The sequence below is a fragment of the Mesocricetus auratus genome, unplaced genomic scaffold (assembly GCF_017639785.1).
Source record: "Mesocricetus auratus isolate SY011 unplaced genomic scaffold, BCM_Maur_2.0 Super-Scaffold_100022, whole genome shotgun sequence".
In the NCBI taxonomy this organism is placed as follows: domain Eukaryota; kingdom Metazoa; phylum Chordata; class Mammalia; order Rodentia; family Cricetidae; genus Mesocricetus; species Mesocricetus auratus.
Genome location: NW_024429203.1, coordinates 35,406,272 through 35,422,113, shown reverse-complemented (window position 1 = coordinate 35,422,113; position 15,842 = coordinate 35,406,272). Strand labels below are relative to the sequence as shown.

Below are 15,842 nucleotides of genomic sequence, written 5' to 3'. Positions count from 1 at the left end.
ACTAAATGGAAAATGTGAGTAAATATAAAAAGAGAAGAAAACATTCTGGGAGATAAGCCAGGATTCTTTGAAGACAGAAGACTAACTGGCTAGAGTTCACCAGCGGAGACTAGAATGTATTTATCTACCACCAATAAGAAAGGGCTGTGAGTTCAAGACCAGCCTGGTCTACAAGAGCGAGTTCCAGGATAGCCTCCAAAGCCACAGAGAAACCCTATCTCGAAAACCAAAATAAATAAATAAATAAATAAATAAATAAATAAATAAATAAATGGCTGGCTTGCCTTACCCTCTCCCGGACTTTGTCCTTCAAGAGCAGGCTGATGATAGAATAGGGCACTCGGAACCATATGGGTGCTCCTACAATCAGCACCTTCTTCAAGCGAGCCGGAAATGCTCCCTGTGGAGAAAATGTATGAGGAGTTAAAACCCAACAATACTTCCAGGGCCCAAAGTATGGCTTCTTTTCACTCTTCCTCATTCATAGTCAACAGAGGAGCCTGATAGCTTAATTTAGACAAATAAGTAGGTTGAAAGTGATTAAAAGTAACAAAAAAATTAGAAGCTGATCTACCTTTAAAATGTTACATTCATGTTACCTATACACTTCATGCATCAAAAATTATTCCTTTATTTTTGTATTATTGGTGAGTGGGTGCACAAATGCCAGTGTCCATATGGAGATTAGTTTCCAGCTTTCACCTTTGTATGGATTCTGCGTATGGAACACAAGTCACCAGGCTTTCACAGCGAGTCCCTTTACCCACTGAGCCAACTCAAAGCCCTGACTTTTCTGCTTTTCTGTTTACACTATGCATACCACACAATAGCACATACAAATGCATCCTACAAAAATGTGGCTTATTAAAACTTAGATTTTAATAAACTGAAGATAAAATAAACATTTTGCTTATAATCTTCATTCAGTTCAATATCTATGTGTGTATATATATATATATATAAAATTTCTATTTTTAATCTTTTCTCCACTTGTTTATTTGTTAAACTAACATATACAATTTAGGTTGCAGGTATATCTCAGTGACAGTGTATGCTTGGCATGCACATGTCCTAGGTTTGATACCCAAACCACAAAATAAATAGATAGATAAATAAATAAATAATGAGATCTAGTGTATACAAGTACAAATGAGGTCTCAGAAAAGGAATAGTCTAAACTATTCTTAGAGGGAAAAACAAGATAATCCTGTGTACACAAGACATAAAGATGGCACATCATTGTTAAGCCATAATGTTTGGTTTCATTTCACTTTTTAACATTACAGCCCATGTAACAAGAAATCAGGAAGCTGGAGGGATGGCTCAGTCAGTAAAGGACATACCATACTAGTATGGAGGACCTGAATTCAATCTCCAGTACACACATAAAAAACCAGGCATGTGAGCCAGGCGGTAGTGGTGATGCCTGCCTTTAATCCCAGCACTTGGGAGGCAGAGGCAGAGGAATCTGTGATTTCGAGACCAGCCTGGTCTACAAAGCTAGTTCCAGGACAGTCAGGGTTATTACACAGAGAAACCCTGTCTCAAAAAACCAAGAGAAAAACAAACAAAACAAAACAAAAACAAACAAACAAACAAAAAAAACACCCAAGGCCTGTAATACCAGCACAAATCAGACGCAGATGGATCCCGGGCTCACTGCCAGCATCCTAGCCTAATAATCAGTGGGCCCCAAGTCCCTAGGAAAGACCCAATCTCAAAAAACAACACAGTCCTAAGAATGGCACCTAGGGTTGATCCCTGGCCTTCACATATACACACATGAATGCACACACCCAAAATAAATAAATAGTTCCCAGTAACTGGCTAAAAAAAAAGGGCAACTGTAGCTTTAAAAATCTCTTACCCTAATTTTTCTTCCATTGTGACTCTCTGTCTTTCCAGTTAGTGTTTGTTTGTTTGTTTGTTTGTTTGTTTGTTTGTTTGTTTGAGATAGGGTTTCTCCATGTAGCCCCAGTTGTCCTGGAGCTTTTGCTGAAGACTGGCTTTAAACTCACAGAGGGCCTCCTGCCTCTGCCCTGGGTCTACTAAATTTGAGGACTTTACCAACACTTCCTGCAAAGACTACACAACATCCACAACAAAGTTCTCCAAAGACTTCTTCATTCTGAATTAAAAACTTTTTATCCCTTCCCCAGACAAGAATTTATTTCAGGATCTATATACCCAAAGCCACTTTAACTGCCCAATCAATTTGGAGAAATACATTGATTTCAATAAAATGATGGATAACAGAAACCATTACACTACATCATCTTTATCAGGGCAAAAAGATAAGAGACCCAGGCATAGTCCACTGAAATAACTGTCCTGTACCAGCACTTGGGAATCCTGGGCTACACAAGTGCCTATACTATGTAGGGACCCTGCCTAATGATAAGACCAAACAAAAAAAAGAAGCTACCTCATGAAGTATTGGAAGACCTGTTCATTGATGGTGTCTTCAGGAGGCTTCTTCCATTACATAGCCTTTTTAATTTTTTTTAAATTATGTTATGTGAATTGGTACAAGGATGTTTGATCCCCTGGAACTGGAACTGGAGCTACAGACAGTTGTGAGCTGCCTTGTGGGTGCTGGGGAATGAACAGCCAGTGCTTGTAACACCTGAGCCATCTCTCCAGCTCCCTGTTATATATTCTTTAAAATGTACATATACCCTTAGGCAATTCAATTTCTGAAAAGCTATCTTAGAAACACAATGCCTTCCCTGCCCCACCACCCCCAGAAAGGGTCTCACTACACTGTCCTGACTGACTTGGATATAGTCTAGGCTGACCTTGAACTCACAGAGATCCACCTGCCTCTGCTTTTCTCCCACATTTGGACAACCTGGTCCAGATACATTTTTTGTTTTGTTATTTTACCTTAGTTGAGGACAGGGTCTTGTCTATAGCCAGCCTGGGTTGGGGTGGGCTGGTACTCATATTTAGCCCAATCTGACCCTAAACTTTTGGCAGTCTTTCTGCCTTAGCTTCCCAACTATTAGTATTACAATCCCAAGACAACACACCTCACAAATGCCAAGTGCATACTCTCAACTGAGCTGCACTCCCAGCTCCTGAACATTTATGTTATTTCACTTGATTATTTTTATATTTTTTCTGAGACAAAGGATCTGGTTATATAGTCATATTGCTCACATGATCCTCCTACCATGAGTGCTAAGATTACAAGCACGTGCTACCATAGCTGGTGTGTACAATCTATTTTATGTCATTCAACCTTCCCTAGTCATACTGAATAGTTATACATTGTAATGAAGTTTTGTGTGTGTGTGTGTGTGTGTGTGTGTCTGTCCATCCGTCCGTGTGTGGTGGGGCTGTTGTTTGAGACATAGTCTCTCTCATGTAGCCCATTCTAGTAGTGTGAATGACAATGGCCCACATAGGCTCATATATTTGAATACTTGGTCCCATTTTCGTGGAACTGTTTTGGGAATGATTAGGAAGTGTAGCCTTGTTAGAGGTCAGTTCCTGGGGGCAAGCTTTGAAGTTTAAAAACACTGGTACAGCTCCCAGTGTGCTCTCCCTCCAGCTAATGGATCAAGATGAGAGTTCTCAGCTGTTACTACTGATATACTTTTACTCCACCATCATGGACTCTAACCCTCTGAAACCAGAAACCCAATTAAATGCTTTCTCTTTCTTTCTTTCTTTCTTTCTTTCTTTCTTTCTTTCTTTTTCTTTTAATTTTTTAGACAGGGTTTCTCTGTAACTTTGGAGGTTGTCCTGGAAACAGCTCTTGTAGACCAGACTGGTCTTGAACTCACAGAGATCCACCTGCCTCTGCCTCCCGAGTGTTGGGACTAAAGGCATGCACCATCAAAGCCCAGACATATGTTTTCTTTTATACATGCTTTGGCCATGGTGCTTTGTGACAGCAATAGGAAAAAAAGCCTCTGCTGGCACAGAACTTGCTATGTAGCCTTGAGTTTCTAGTCCTCCTGCTCCCACCTCCTGATGGAAGGCCTTCTGGATGCTGCCAGCTGAACTACATGCTCAGCCCTACCTCAGTATCTTTTACAATACAAGGAGTAAAAATACCTTTATAGCTAGGGATGATAGCTAAAGTGGTAATGTACTTGTCCCACAAACACAAGGATTTGAATTCATTTTCTAGAACTAGTGCAAAATTGCTAATCATGGTGTCTTGCATTTGTAATCCTAGGAGGTGAAGCCAAAACAGGAGGATCCCTGGGGCATGTTAGAAAGCTAGTCTAGCCTAACAGACATTGAATGACAGACTTTGTCTCAAAACAGTGGATGACATGCCTGAAGATGACACCTAAGGTTGTCTCTTCTCCTCCATAAACACAAGCACACACGTGCCCCTGTATACACACAAACACATATATGTACACATACATTTACAAGTCACTAGGTCTAAGATTTAGGGATAAGAAACTATGAAGTGCCGGGCGTTGTTGGCGCATGTCTTTAATCCCAGCATTTGGGAGGCAGAGGCAGGCGGATCTCTGTTGGGCCCCAGCCCCATGGGGTCTCTGTGAGTTGCTGGTCAGCCTACAAGTGCAACTTGTTTTCCAGTCCAAGTGCTTTCTGTTTTCTAGTCCTGGCTTACTGCCCTGGCCTTGACCCTCTGACATCAACATCCAGCAGGAGGAAAACAACAATCTCTTCTACCTGGGTTTTTTTCCACTGTGCTATAAACTTGTATAAAAAGCTCCTCCCTCCTACAAGGGAAAGACCTCTTAGCACTTGCAATGAAGACACACACACACTCTCCTGGCAATAAAGGCAGCCCATGCATTCTCTTAGGACAAACAAATGGACGTCTTGTCTCTCTTTCCCTGATACCTTGGAGTTGCTTGTGGCGCTGGCGCCACAGATCTCTGTGAGTTTGAGGCCAGCCTGGTCTACAGAGCAAGTTCCAGGACAGCCTCCAAAGCCACAAAGAAACCCTGTCTCGAAAAACCAAAAAAAGAAAAAAAAAGAAACTATGAAGCTATGTGTATAGGACTTATACACACTTACCTATGTGATAATTTTACATGAATATTAATAGACCAAATGAACTTACATGCACTAAAGTAAAATGCAAAACACATTTCATCCTGAGTTCAGTCGATACATGTCTAGAAAGTCATGAACCAGATGGCATTTTTCACAGTTGCCATAGGTAGGCAACTGGAAAAGAGACACTTTTATAACTAAGAATTTGCCTGTGACTTTTCATATTCACTATTTCTTTTTTAGTGTTCTATTTGGGTTTTTTTTTTTGGTTTTTCGAGACAGGGTTTCTCTGTAGCTTTGTCCTGGAGACTGTCCTGGAACTCACTTTGTAGACCAGGCTGGCCTCGAACTCACAGAGATCCGCCTGCCTCTGCCTCCCGAGTGCTGGGATTAAAGGCGTGCGCCACCAACGCCCGGCTGGGTTTTTTTTCTTATTGTTGTTATTTTGGTTTGTGTGTGTGTGTGTGTGTGTGTAAGGATCTCACTCTTTATGTAGCTCAGGCTGGTCTGAGTCTTACTTTGTAGCCAATGCTGAAGCTCAGGCTAGCTCAAATCCATGGCATTACTCTTGCCTTGGCTTCCTAAGTGTTTGGATTACTAGTATGAGCCACTAGGCCATCTCAAATCTTTCAACGTCACTCTTTTTTTTTTCAAGACAGAATTTAAGACCACTTTTTGTTCTAAGGAAGCAGATATTAATTGTAATATATAGGTGATCCTCAAAATAGAACATAATGTCTGAAGTTTATATTTTTCCTAAGTATTTCCCCAAAGAATAAAAAGAAAAAAGGAGGCTCAAAATGATTTCCCCTCTATAACCTTACCTTCAGCAGGTTTAGGACTTTCTTGCCAAGATCTAGCTCGAAGTTGGCATAATTAGAACCACACATGTCATAAATAAACACCAATCCATTCCTTTGAGTTTCAAAGCTGTAATTATTAAACAAATGTTTAATTCAATACAAATGTTCCATTCAAAGTTAAGCAAGATCCTTACATGCTTTTAATTGGCACGTGCTAAGGTTATTAGAATTATCATTATCATCATTTGGGGGGCTGCCACAGCAACTGTGAGGATCAGAAGACAACTTCCAAGAGCTGGCCCCCTCCTTTCCTTCCACCGTGAGATGTTCCAGGGATTAAGGTCAGGTTCTTGGGTTTGTAGGGAAAGTGCTTTGAAATACTCAGTCAGCTTGCCAGTCCAGAAATGAGTTATTTGATTGTACTACTATTTCTAGATAGCAAGTTTTTACACTTACTTGTTTTAGTTTTCTTCAAAGAGAATTTCATGTGGCCCGGGCCAGTTTTGAACTCACTGTGTAACTCTGGCTTGCCTCAAACTCAAAGCAATCCCCCTAAGTCACTCTCGTCAGTGATAGGACTGTAGGTATGAGTCACCTCAAGGTGATTACTTTGTGTCCTCATCTTTGCATTCCACCCTGTAAGGCCTCATACCACCATACTTCTACAAAATCTATGAAGGAAGGAAGTACTGACTCGGAGTTAACATTTGAAATTTCAAATCCGGGCTGGGAGAGATGGTTCAGAGGTTAAGGGCACTGGCTGCTGTTCCAGAGGACCTGAGTTCAATTCCCAGCAACCACATGGTGGCTCACAACCATATGTAATGAGATCTGGTGCTCTCTTCTGACTTGCAGGCACACATGCAAATAGAACGCTGTATACATAATAAATGAATAAATCTTTTAAAAAAACTCAAATCCTGCCAGGTGGTGTGACATAACAGCCGTAATACCAGCACTCGGGAGGCAGAGGCAGATGGATCTCTGAGTTCAAGACCAGCCTGAGCTACAGAGCAAGTGCCAGGACAGGCTCCAAAGCTACACAGAGAAATCCTGTCTCAAAAAACAAAACAAACAAAAAAAAAAGTATCCACAATCTTCAAAGTATCCCTAAAGGTTGGAGGGCTGAGAAATTCCAAACTGCTACTTAGGGAGTACAAGACTACTGCCTTTGCTTGTCCTCACTCAGCTCAGCTGCTTCTCCTTTCCAGAGTAGCAGCTTATGTAGGGTTTTCATTTTATCCCCCACTGAGCATCAACAGCAGTAGATGAATGCTTTAAAAGTAACAAGTAGGACAGTAACTAGTTAACTATTCAGAGAGCCCCATTTCAGACAATCTCTTGGCTACTCTCAATTTGTAAATCCATAACCTAGGACAGTTAAAGTTATATGAAACCCTGTCTCAAAACAAAGCACCTGGCCTTTAATCCCAGCACTAGAGAGGCAAAGGGAGGCAGATCTCTGTGAGTTCCGAGCGCTAAGATACAATTACCAGGCCTGGCTTGGTTTTTGTTTATTTGGTTAGTTGGTTTGGGGTTTTTTGTTTTGTTTTCTTTTTCTTTTTTCTTTCTTTTTTTTAAAATAATTTATTTATTTTTAGTTTGTATGCATTGGTGTTTTGCCTGCATTTAAGTCTGTGAGAGGGCAGTGGATCCGGGAGTTACAGACAGTTGTAAGCTGCCATATGGGTGCTGGGAATTGAACTCAGGTCCTCTGGAATAGCAGCCAGTACTCTTTAACAACTGAGTCATCTCTCCAGCCCCTTCTATTGTTTTTTCAAGTCAGGCTTTCTCTGTGTTGCCTGGCTATCCTTGAGCTAGCTCTACAGACCAGGCTGGCCTTGAAATCAGAGGTCCACCTGGGCCTGGCTTGTTTTATCTTTGCTTTTCCACACTAGAGAAAGAACCTGGTGTCTTCCACAAGTTAGGCAAGCAGCTACCCCTGTATATCCCCAGGTTATCCCAGGTTTTTTGCTTTTTTTTTTTTTTTTAAATGTGTATGAGTGTTTCACCTACAGGAGTATCTATACAATGGGCATGCCTGGTGCCCACAAATGCTAGAAGAGGCCACCAGATGTACTAGGACTGGAGTTACAGATGGTTATTAGCCACCATGTGGGTGCTGGGAATTGAACCTGGGTGCTTTAGAAGAGAATCCAGTGTTCTTAACTTCTGAGTCATTTCTCCAACCCACAGAGGGTTTTAATATGAATAAAACCAACATACAGATGACCTGGACCTGGTAATACAGGCCCATACTCTCTGCTGTTTGAGATGCTGAAGCAGGAAAATAGTAAATTCATATCTGGACTGAACTTTAAAATGATTTCTTTTTTTTTAATATCCCTATCTTCTTATCTATTTATAAATGTCAGAGTTCTCGGTCAGACTTGGAAACACTTTTTAACAAGTCCTTGGCAATCTCAAATTGTTTTTGGTGACTTTGGTAACCCTTTGATCAAAACTGAGGTCAGAGGGCATATAAAAAAGTCGCCTCACTTTAAAATGATTTCAAGCCTGGCTTGTGCAACTAAGTCAGACTATATCTCAAAGTTAAAGGTTAATAGAATAAATAAAAAGAGGGATTAGGATATAGCCTAATGATAAAGTTCATGCTTTAGCAAATGGATGCCTTATATTAACACACACACAAAAGGAATCAAAAGAGTTCCTTTCCTCCTCACTCTTTTCAAATATATCATTCTCAGTGTTTTAACAACTGTTAGGAATTGCCTTTCTCAGCTTCTGTTAACCCTAAAATAGGTGAGATGAAGCACACACTTTCCTAGTGGTATAGACACCTACAAGCCAGTCTCAGGGCTCACCTGTCCACAGCTCTGTCGAGCAAGTAAAACAGGGCCTGCAGCACCACGTGCTGGACGGACTTGTGAGGGTGATGCAGCCTGGCAGTGAAAAGAGCAATGGAGGCTCCGGTTGGGTCTCGAACATTCTAAAGCAAACAGACAAGAGACATTTAGAAATCAAATTTTAAAAATCACAGCAATCTTTCAGACTTATTTTCCTGGATAAAGATTTGACACATGAAGAGAACAGCTACTAACAGAACTTCCTTGATTTGCATCCATTCTTCCATAAAGGGAGATATATTATCATTATCCATGCCTGATTTTCTCAGCATTCCCTTGAACCATATTCTTATGTTTTGTTTTGTTTTTTAAAAAAAGAATCACATTTTTCTTCAAATGAGGAACAATCTAAGGGTAATTCTGCCCTAGCTTTATGTTTCTATAAATGGAGTTTCCATTAAGTCAGGATATGTTCTGACACATTATTAAACCTTTCCAAGATGCTGACCAACAACTTCAATAGATCAGTGGAGAAGAAATTTTAAGTCTACTGCTCCGTCACTCAATAATTCAAGTATTATTAATAACTAGTAATTTTTAATTCATAACAATTCAATTATTATTAGAATAATTTAATAGCAAAATGCAATGGTAAGGAACTGAGGCACAAAAATCCAAATAGGACAACAGCTGCAATGGGAAGTAAGCAAGCACACAGGGCTTCTAAAGACTCACCAAGATGGTAAATTTCCCACTGAGGATCTCAGAGCGGAGAGGTTCTTCATGGGGTTTCAACTTCACGATGCCTTCCTTCCTTCTTGTTTCCTAAAAAGGAAACAAGAAAGACATGAATTAAAATAAAAATACAATACATCCAAGGGCAACTTTATGTAGCCATTAAATCTCAAAGCTAAGTTGATTTAGAAATCAACTAAATGAATTGTGAATTCCTTTGTAATATGCCCTAGCATTCCAGGGCAGCTAACTATTATCAAAATTCCTGTCCAAAACTCCTTATCAGGACCATCTGTTCTGATGCCTCCAATGTCAGCTCTAGTTTGGTCTCTTAGAAATCTCTACTTCTACTGTAGATTTCTTTTCTGTACCTCACACTCAGAGTCTAGCTGCTTACCAGACATGTCTATGTGGATATCCCAAAAGCACAGACAAACTAAATTTACGTCCTTCTTTCTACATGAACCCGCCCCACTTCAATGTCTCCTAAATTAATGAATGCCAGCATTGATCTTGACTCACTAGTCCAACCCAGAATAACCAATTCCTGTTCCTCATATACCAGTGTAAGTAGTTCCTACCCATTTAAATTCTAGAACTTGTCCACTTTTCTCCTTCTCCCCTAACATTACATGCTTAATAATACTGTCATTATCTCTCCTTGTAAGAATAAAATCTTCAAACTGATCTTTTCTGCTCCAGTACAATAGTTGAGATACACTCTCCAAAAACTACTGTGCTAAAATCTTTCTGGAATGCAAATATGGAAAAATCTATCACATTGCTTATATCATTAATGGATTTCTGAGGCCTTAATGATCTGGTTTTATTTATCTGTGCTCTCAATCTCTTACCATGCCTTGACTCCCACTAAACACTCTGGCTTAGCTAAATTTTCCATCCCAGCACTGGACATCTGAATTTACTGTCTCTTGTAGTTTGGGCTGTAAACTTCTAACAGCTGAGCTACCTCTCCAGCCCACACTTGGGGCTTTCTTTACCACACTTCACCAGTGCTTGATTCCCACACATCCTTTAGGTGTTGGGGGGGGGGGGGTTGTGTTGTTTGTTTTCAACATGATGCCACTATGTAGCCCTGACTGGCCTAGACCTCACTACATAAAACAGTCTTGGCCTGGAACTCAAAATGAACTGTCTCTGCCTCCTGCGTGCTAGGATTAAGGAGTGAGCCACTATGTGCAGCTACAGGTTATTTCTTGCCGGGCAGTGGTGGCGCATGCCTTTAATCCCAGCACGCGGGAGGCAGAGGCAGGCGGATCTCTGTGAGTTTGAGGCCGGGCTAGACCGACAGCCTCCAAAACAATACAGAGAAACCCTGTCTTGTAAAAAAAAAAAAAGTTATTTCTTTAGGAATGGTTTCTTTTCTTCATTAAATGATCTTCTCTAATACTACTGTCTTATCAGAACATGTCTATAATTGTTTGTTTACTCTCTCTCCTAAGTAGCAATCATGGCACTATAAATACTGTAGCTATGTAGCCAGACATTGTGGCACATGCCTTTAGTTCCAACACTCGGGAGGCAGAAGCAGATCTCTGTGAGTTTGAGGCCAGCTTGGACTACCCAACAAATTTCAAGACAACTAGGGCTGTCACAGAGAGAAATCCTGTCTCTAAAAAAAGAAACAACAACAAAAAAGAGGAAGGAAAGAAGGAAGAGAGAGAGAGAGAAAGAAAAGAAGGAATACCTCTTCAAAGCAATTTTCTAACCACAGAGTAACATAACATACACTATTTCTTTTTTTTTTTTTTTTTTCTTTTTTGGTTTTACGAGACAGGGTTTCTCTGTATTGTTTTGGAGGCTGTCGGTCCAGCCCGGCCTCAAACTCACAGAGATCCGCCTGCCTCTGCCTCCCGAGTGCTGGGATTAAAGGCGTGCGCTATCAAAGATGCTATTAATAAAAAAGTAAACATAACACAAAAATCAGTCGTGAACTCCCTTTAAAAAAGATTATAGCTGGAATCCCAGGCATTAGCCTGGGAAGCCAGCATGAGACTGATCAAGACCCCCTGAATCTGGGTGTCAGTGAAGAGGCCTAGGGAATCTATTGAGCCTTGGGCAGCAGATCAGTACCCATCCCAAGTATACACACGGACTTTGGACTCCAATAGAACAATGTGAGGTGCACTCTCACCCTGAACTCTTGGGAAAGGGTCTAGGCCCTGCCCTATATGAAATGACACACTATGGACACCCCCATGGAGGGCCTCACCCTCCCTGGAGAAATGAGGGGATAACGGGGGGGGGGGAGGACACAGGAGGAAGGGAGGGAATGGGAGAGGGACCTGGAACTGACTTGTGAAGCAACCTTGATTCTTATCTAAATTTAAACTGGAAAATAAAATTAAAAAAAAAAAAAGATTATAGCTGGTGGTGGCACAGGCCTTTAATCTCAGCACTCAGGAGGCAGAGGTAGGCAAATCTCTGAGTTTGAGTCCAGCCTGGTCTACAGATTAGAGTTTCAGGACACAGAGAAAACTTGTCTCAAAAACAAAAAACAAATAAAAAAGATACTTCTAAAGACAGAAACTAGCTAATATAGCTATTTTTTTCAAGAGCTAACATTCCTCTACCCTTTTTCTTGAATGGCTCTCTAGACACAGCATTTATCAGAATGGCAGCTTTTCTAAAATTTCAAAGAACCTTAAACACCTGTGAGGTATACCAAATAAGTTAGTCATAAGGCAGAGAAGAGAGCAAGGACTCAAACGACAAGAACGAGCTGTCACAGAATGACATCCAGGTATTTCGTTAGCCTCAACCATCATAGCATGCTAGTCTACAAGCAAACTCTGGGTACATAAGTAGTGTTTCCAGGAACTGGCTAGCTCAACCTCAGCTCTCACACAACTGGCAGACACTAATCCACTTTTAACAGGTATGGGAGGGAGCTAGAAAAAAAATCAATGTGTGTGAAGCACAGCAGAAAGAAGAGCAATACTTAGCTCAACCATCACAGCGCTGTCTAACCCTGGTCCACGTACTCTGTAGGCGTGAAACAGCTCTATGGCACGGAGCACATCGAACTTCCTGGCCATGAGGAACTTGACAGCCACATTCCAAGACAGTGGAGAAACATTGTACTGAACTGTCCACTTGTTGATCTCCTCAAGAAACTGCTTGGTAGCCTGTTTAACAAACAAAGTGAAAATAATTAGTGAAAAAAGAACATATTTTGGAAACATGAAAGAAACAAGCAGGCAACAATTATTATTTGTTCCCCAAACAAGACTAAGGCACATATAGAATATTAGGCCAGTCGGGGTAACATGAGGCCCTATCTCAAAAAAAGGAGGTGAGGAGCAGCTAGAAAGACGGCTCAGCAGGAAAAGGCACCTGCCACTAGTTCAATCAGCAGGTCCCACATGGCAGAAAGAAGAGAACAGATCCCTGCAAATTGTTCCCTGACCTCCACATGCATGAACGTATACACATGCACACACACAAATAAATACATAAAAGAATTTTTTTATTTTTGTTTTTGTTTTTCCAAACAGGGTTTCTCTGTATTGTTTTGGAGGCTGTCCTGGAACTCACTCTATAGACCAGGCTGGCCTCAAACTCACAGAGATCCGCCTGCCTCTGCCTCCCGAGTGCTGAGATTAAAGGCGTGCACCACCAACGCCCAGCTAAATAAAAAAAATTAATTTTAATTTTAAAATATTTTTATTCTTTATATTTTAGGCCAAAAAGTAGTGTCAGTTCAGAAGTAGGAAACAGGTCTGGGACACATGAAGAAATAACAAGAAATAATCATCCTAGTAGCTGGGATTTGAGCACTCGGCAAGTTCCCTTGGCTTTAGCCAAAACAGCTATTTCTTCATTTTAGAATTAATTGAATTGAAATTTCTGTGCATATATATTTTGACTGGCTGAAAAAATTACTGCATTGTGATTCAGTTCTATCCATTTAAAAACTTTTCTTGGCTATTAGTTCAGAAAATGATGAAATTTCTGAATTGTAACTATACCCACATTATCAATCAGTCAACTCAGAATTATGATATATCTACGCAACAGGGCATAGTAACATATGCCTTTAACACACAGCACTCAGGAGTTCAAGGTCAGCCTGATATACACAGTGAGTTCCAGGACAACCACAGCTGCTTAGTGAGACCTTGTCTCGAAAATATAAAACATCAACAAAAAAGGTGTATCTACTCAAACTAAGGCATACTTCTTTCTTAAACTACCACCAATGCCAAGGAAAAATACTAACATGAAGCTGCTTCAAAGGCATGAGACCTAACCTACTATGTGACTATGGACTAGGGAAATCTCTCTTCGCTAATTTTTCTTGAAAAATAAGGGGGCATAGTGGCACATGCTTCTAATTCCAGCATAGAAACAGGCAGATCTGAGAGTTTAAATGATGTTAGCCTGTTCTAAATATCAAGTAGAATGACTATATAATTGAGACCTTTCCTCAAAGGAGGAGGGGGAGGTCCAGAAAGAAAAATAAAGGTTATACATGCCTGTAATTTCAACACTCAAGAAGCAAAGAAAGGCAGAAAAATTGGCCTGAGGTTCTAGGTCACCCTGATCTACACAGCCAGCCTAAGAGCTACATAGAGAAATTCCCATCTCAAAGGCAGGGTAGGGAAAGGGGAAAGACAGGAAAGAAAAGGAGACTCATATCCATAATCCCAGCACTTGGGGAGGGGAGACAAGAGGATCAGGAGTTTGAAGCCGTCCTCTGCTTATGAAAGTTAAGCCTGGGCCATATGAGACCCTATCAAACAAACAAAATGAAAATAAGGGGGAAGGCTAAGGGCAATGGCCTACTTCACAGACTTGGCAACAATCCTCCCCTGCAAATCCAATCCAAATTGCTACATACTGTTTAAACAACTATCAGACTAGAATTCCAGGAGGGTCAGCATACCTTACAACATAGCACCTGATTCTCGCCAATTTTCGAGGAAAGCACAAAAGACCTTTACAGACCAGGGGAAAGTCCAAGGCCTGGAGCACAGTTGAGTTTTAGAGCCTTGTAACTGAGGCAATGTAACTTATACCACTATGAAAAGAGAAGCGGAAAAACTAACCATGCACAGGTCATGAAAGTAGTCAAGAAACAGACATCAAGAAAAGCTTTCAGAAGATCACACTGTCCCACAATCAGCTCAAGCCAGACCACAGAATTGAGTCTCAGAGAAGACAACAGAACAAATTTAGAATGCTCCCCAATAAAACCATTTGTGTTCCATCTGTAAAGTGAGTGGCCAGCATCAGAATGAGGAAAGAAAGACGAAAAGCAGGCACAGACGCACAAACAAAGCTCCCAGCACTAGGGAGGCAGAAGCAGGTGGATCTCTGTGAGTTTGAGGCCAGCCTGGTCTACAGAGCTAGTTCCAGGATAGCCAGAGCTGTTACACTGCTACTGTTATGAATTTTAATGTAAATATGATATATAGCCCTAAAGGAGTTGTGACCCACAGATTGAGAACTGCTACTTTAGAATGAAATGTTTGAACTCCCAGGCAACTGCTACAAAACAAAGACGGATGTAATGTCTCACATATAATACTAGTGCTCAAGAGGCAGAGGCAGAAGGATCTCCACAGGTTCCAAGCCAGCCTAGTCTACACAGGTCAGCCAGAGCAGCAGTTTCACACAACTTTCATATACATAAGTACATCTTACCTTTTTTCCCTTCTTTTTTTGAGACATAATCTCACTATGACACCATGGCTGGCTTGGAATTCTTTGTTGTTTTTTGTTTGTTTGCTTTTTTAAAGAGGATGCGGACTTTACTGATTATGTATACAGTGTTCTGCCAGCATGTATGCCTGCACACCAGAAAAGGGCACCAGATCTCATTATAGATGGCTGTGAGCCACCATGCGGTTGCTGGGATTTGAACTCAGGACCTCTAGAAAAGCAGCCAGTGCTCTTAACCTCTGAGCCATCTCTCCAGTCCTTGGAACTCTTTGTATACCAGGCTGGCTTTAACTCCATACAGATCCACCTGCCTCTGCCCCACTCCCTCTCACTCCCCACCTTCCCTGCCAGTGCTGGGATTAAAGGCATAGGACACCACATCCAGGGTGTAGTTTTTTTGTTGGTTTTTTAACTCACTGCACAGATGTTTCATGTTTTTAATTTGTATTGTTTTCATGTGTACTGACAAATGGTATGTTTATGGAGAACAGCAATATGTTTTTATACCTACATATATATACATATACAATGTAGAATAATTACATCAAGCAAATTACCTATCTATTAATTGAAATAATTATTTTTTCTGATGTAAACATTTGAAATGTGTTCTTAGCAATTTTAAAGTATACAGCACCTTACTATTATCTATAATCACCACCCTATGCAGAAGATATAACTGAAGCTTGACACATTTTGACTATCATCTCTCCATTCTCCTCACATTCCAGTTCTGGTGCTCACCCTATTCTATTCTCTGTTTCTATGACTGAATATTTTAAATTCCAGAGATACATGTTATAGCGTTGGCCCTTCT

The 15,842-nt window shown here is 40.8% G+C and overlaps 1 protein-coding gene across 2 annotated transcripts in view; it reads right to left on the bottom strand.

Annotated features, from left to right (window-relative positions):
- Ptpn9 (protein tyrosine phosphatase non-receptor type 9) overlaps positions 1-15,842 on the bottom strand; it is a 70,741-nt gene that overhangs the window by 26,264 nt on the left and 28,635 nt on the right. For both annotated transcript variants that reach the window (XM_005069579.4, XM_040729802.1), the window contains exons 2-6: positions 12,343-12,486; positions 9,338-9,427; positions 8,621-8,745; positions 5,817-5,922; positions 290-400 (exon numbers count right to left, since the gene is read on the bottom strand). In XM_005069579.4, the coding sequence (XP_005069636.1) occupies positions 290-400; positions 5,817-5,922; positions 8,621-8,745; positions 9,338-9,427; positions 12,343-12,486 (576 nt within the window). The remainder of the gene's footprint in view (positions 1-289; positions 401-5,816; positions 5,923-8,620; positions 8,746-9,337; positions 9,428-12,342; positions 12,487-15,842) is intronic.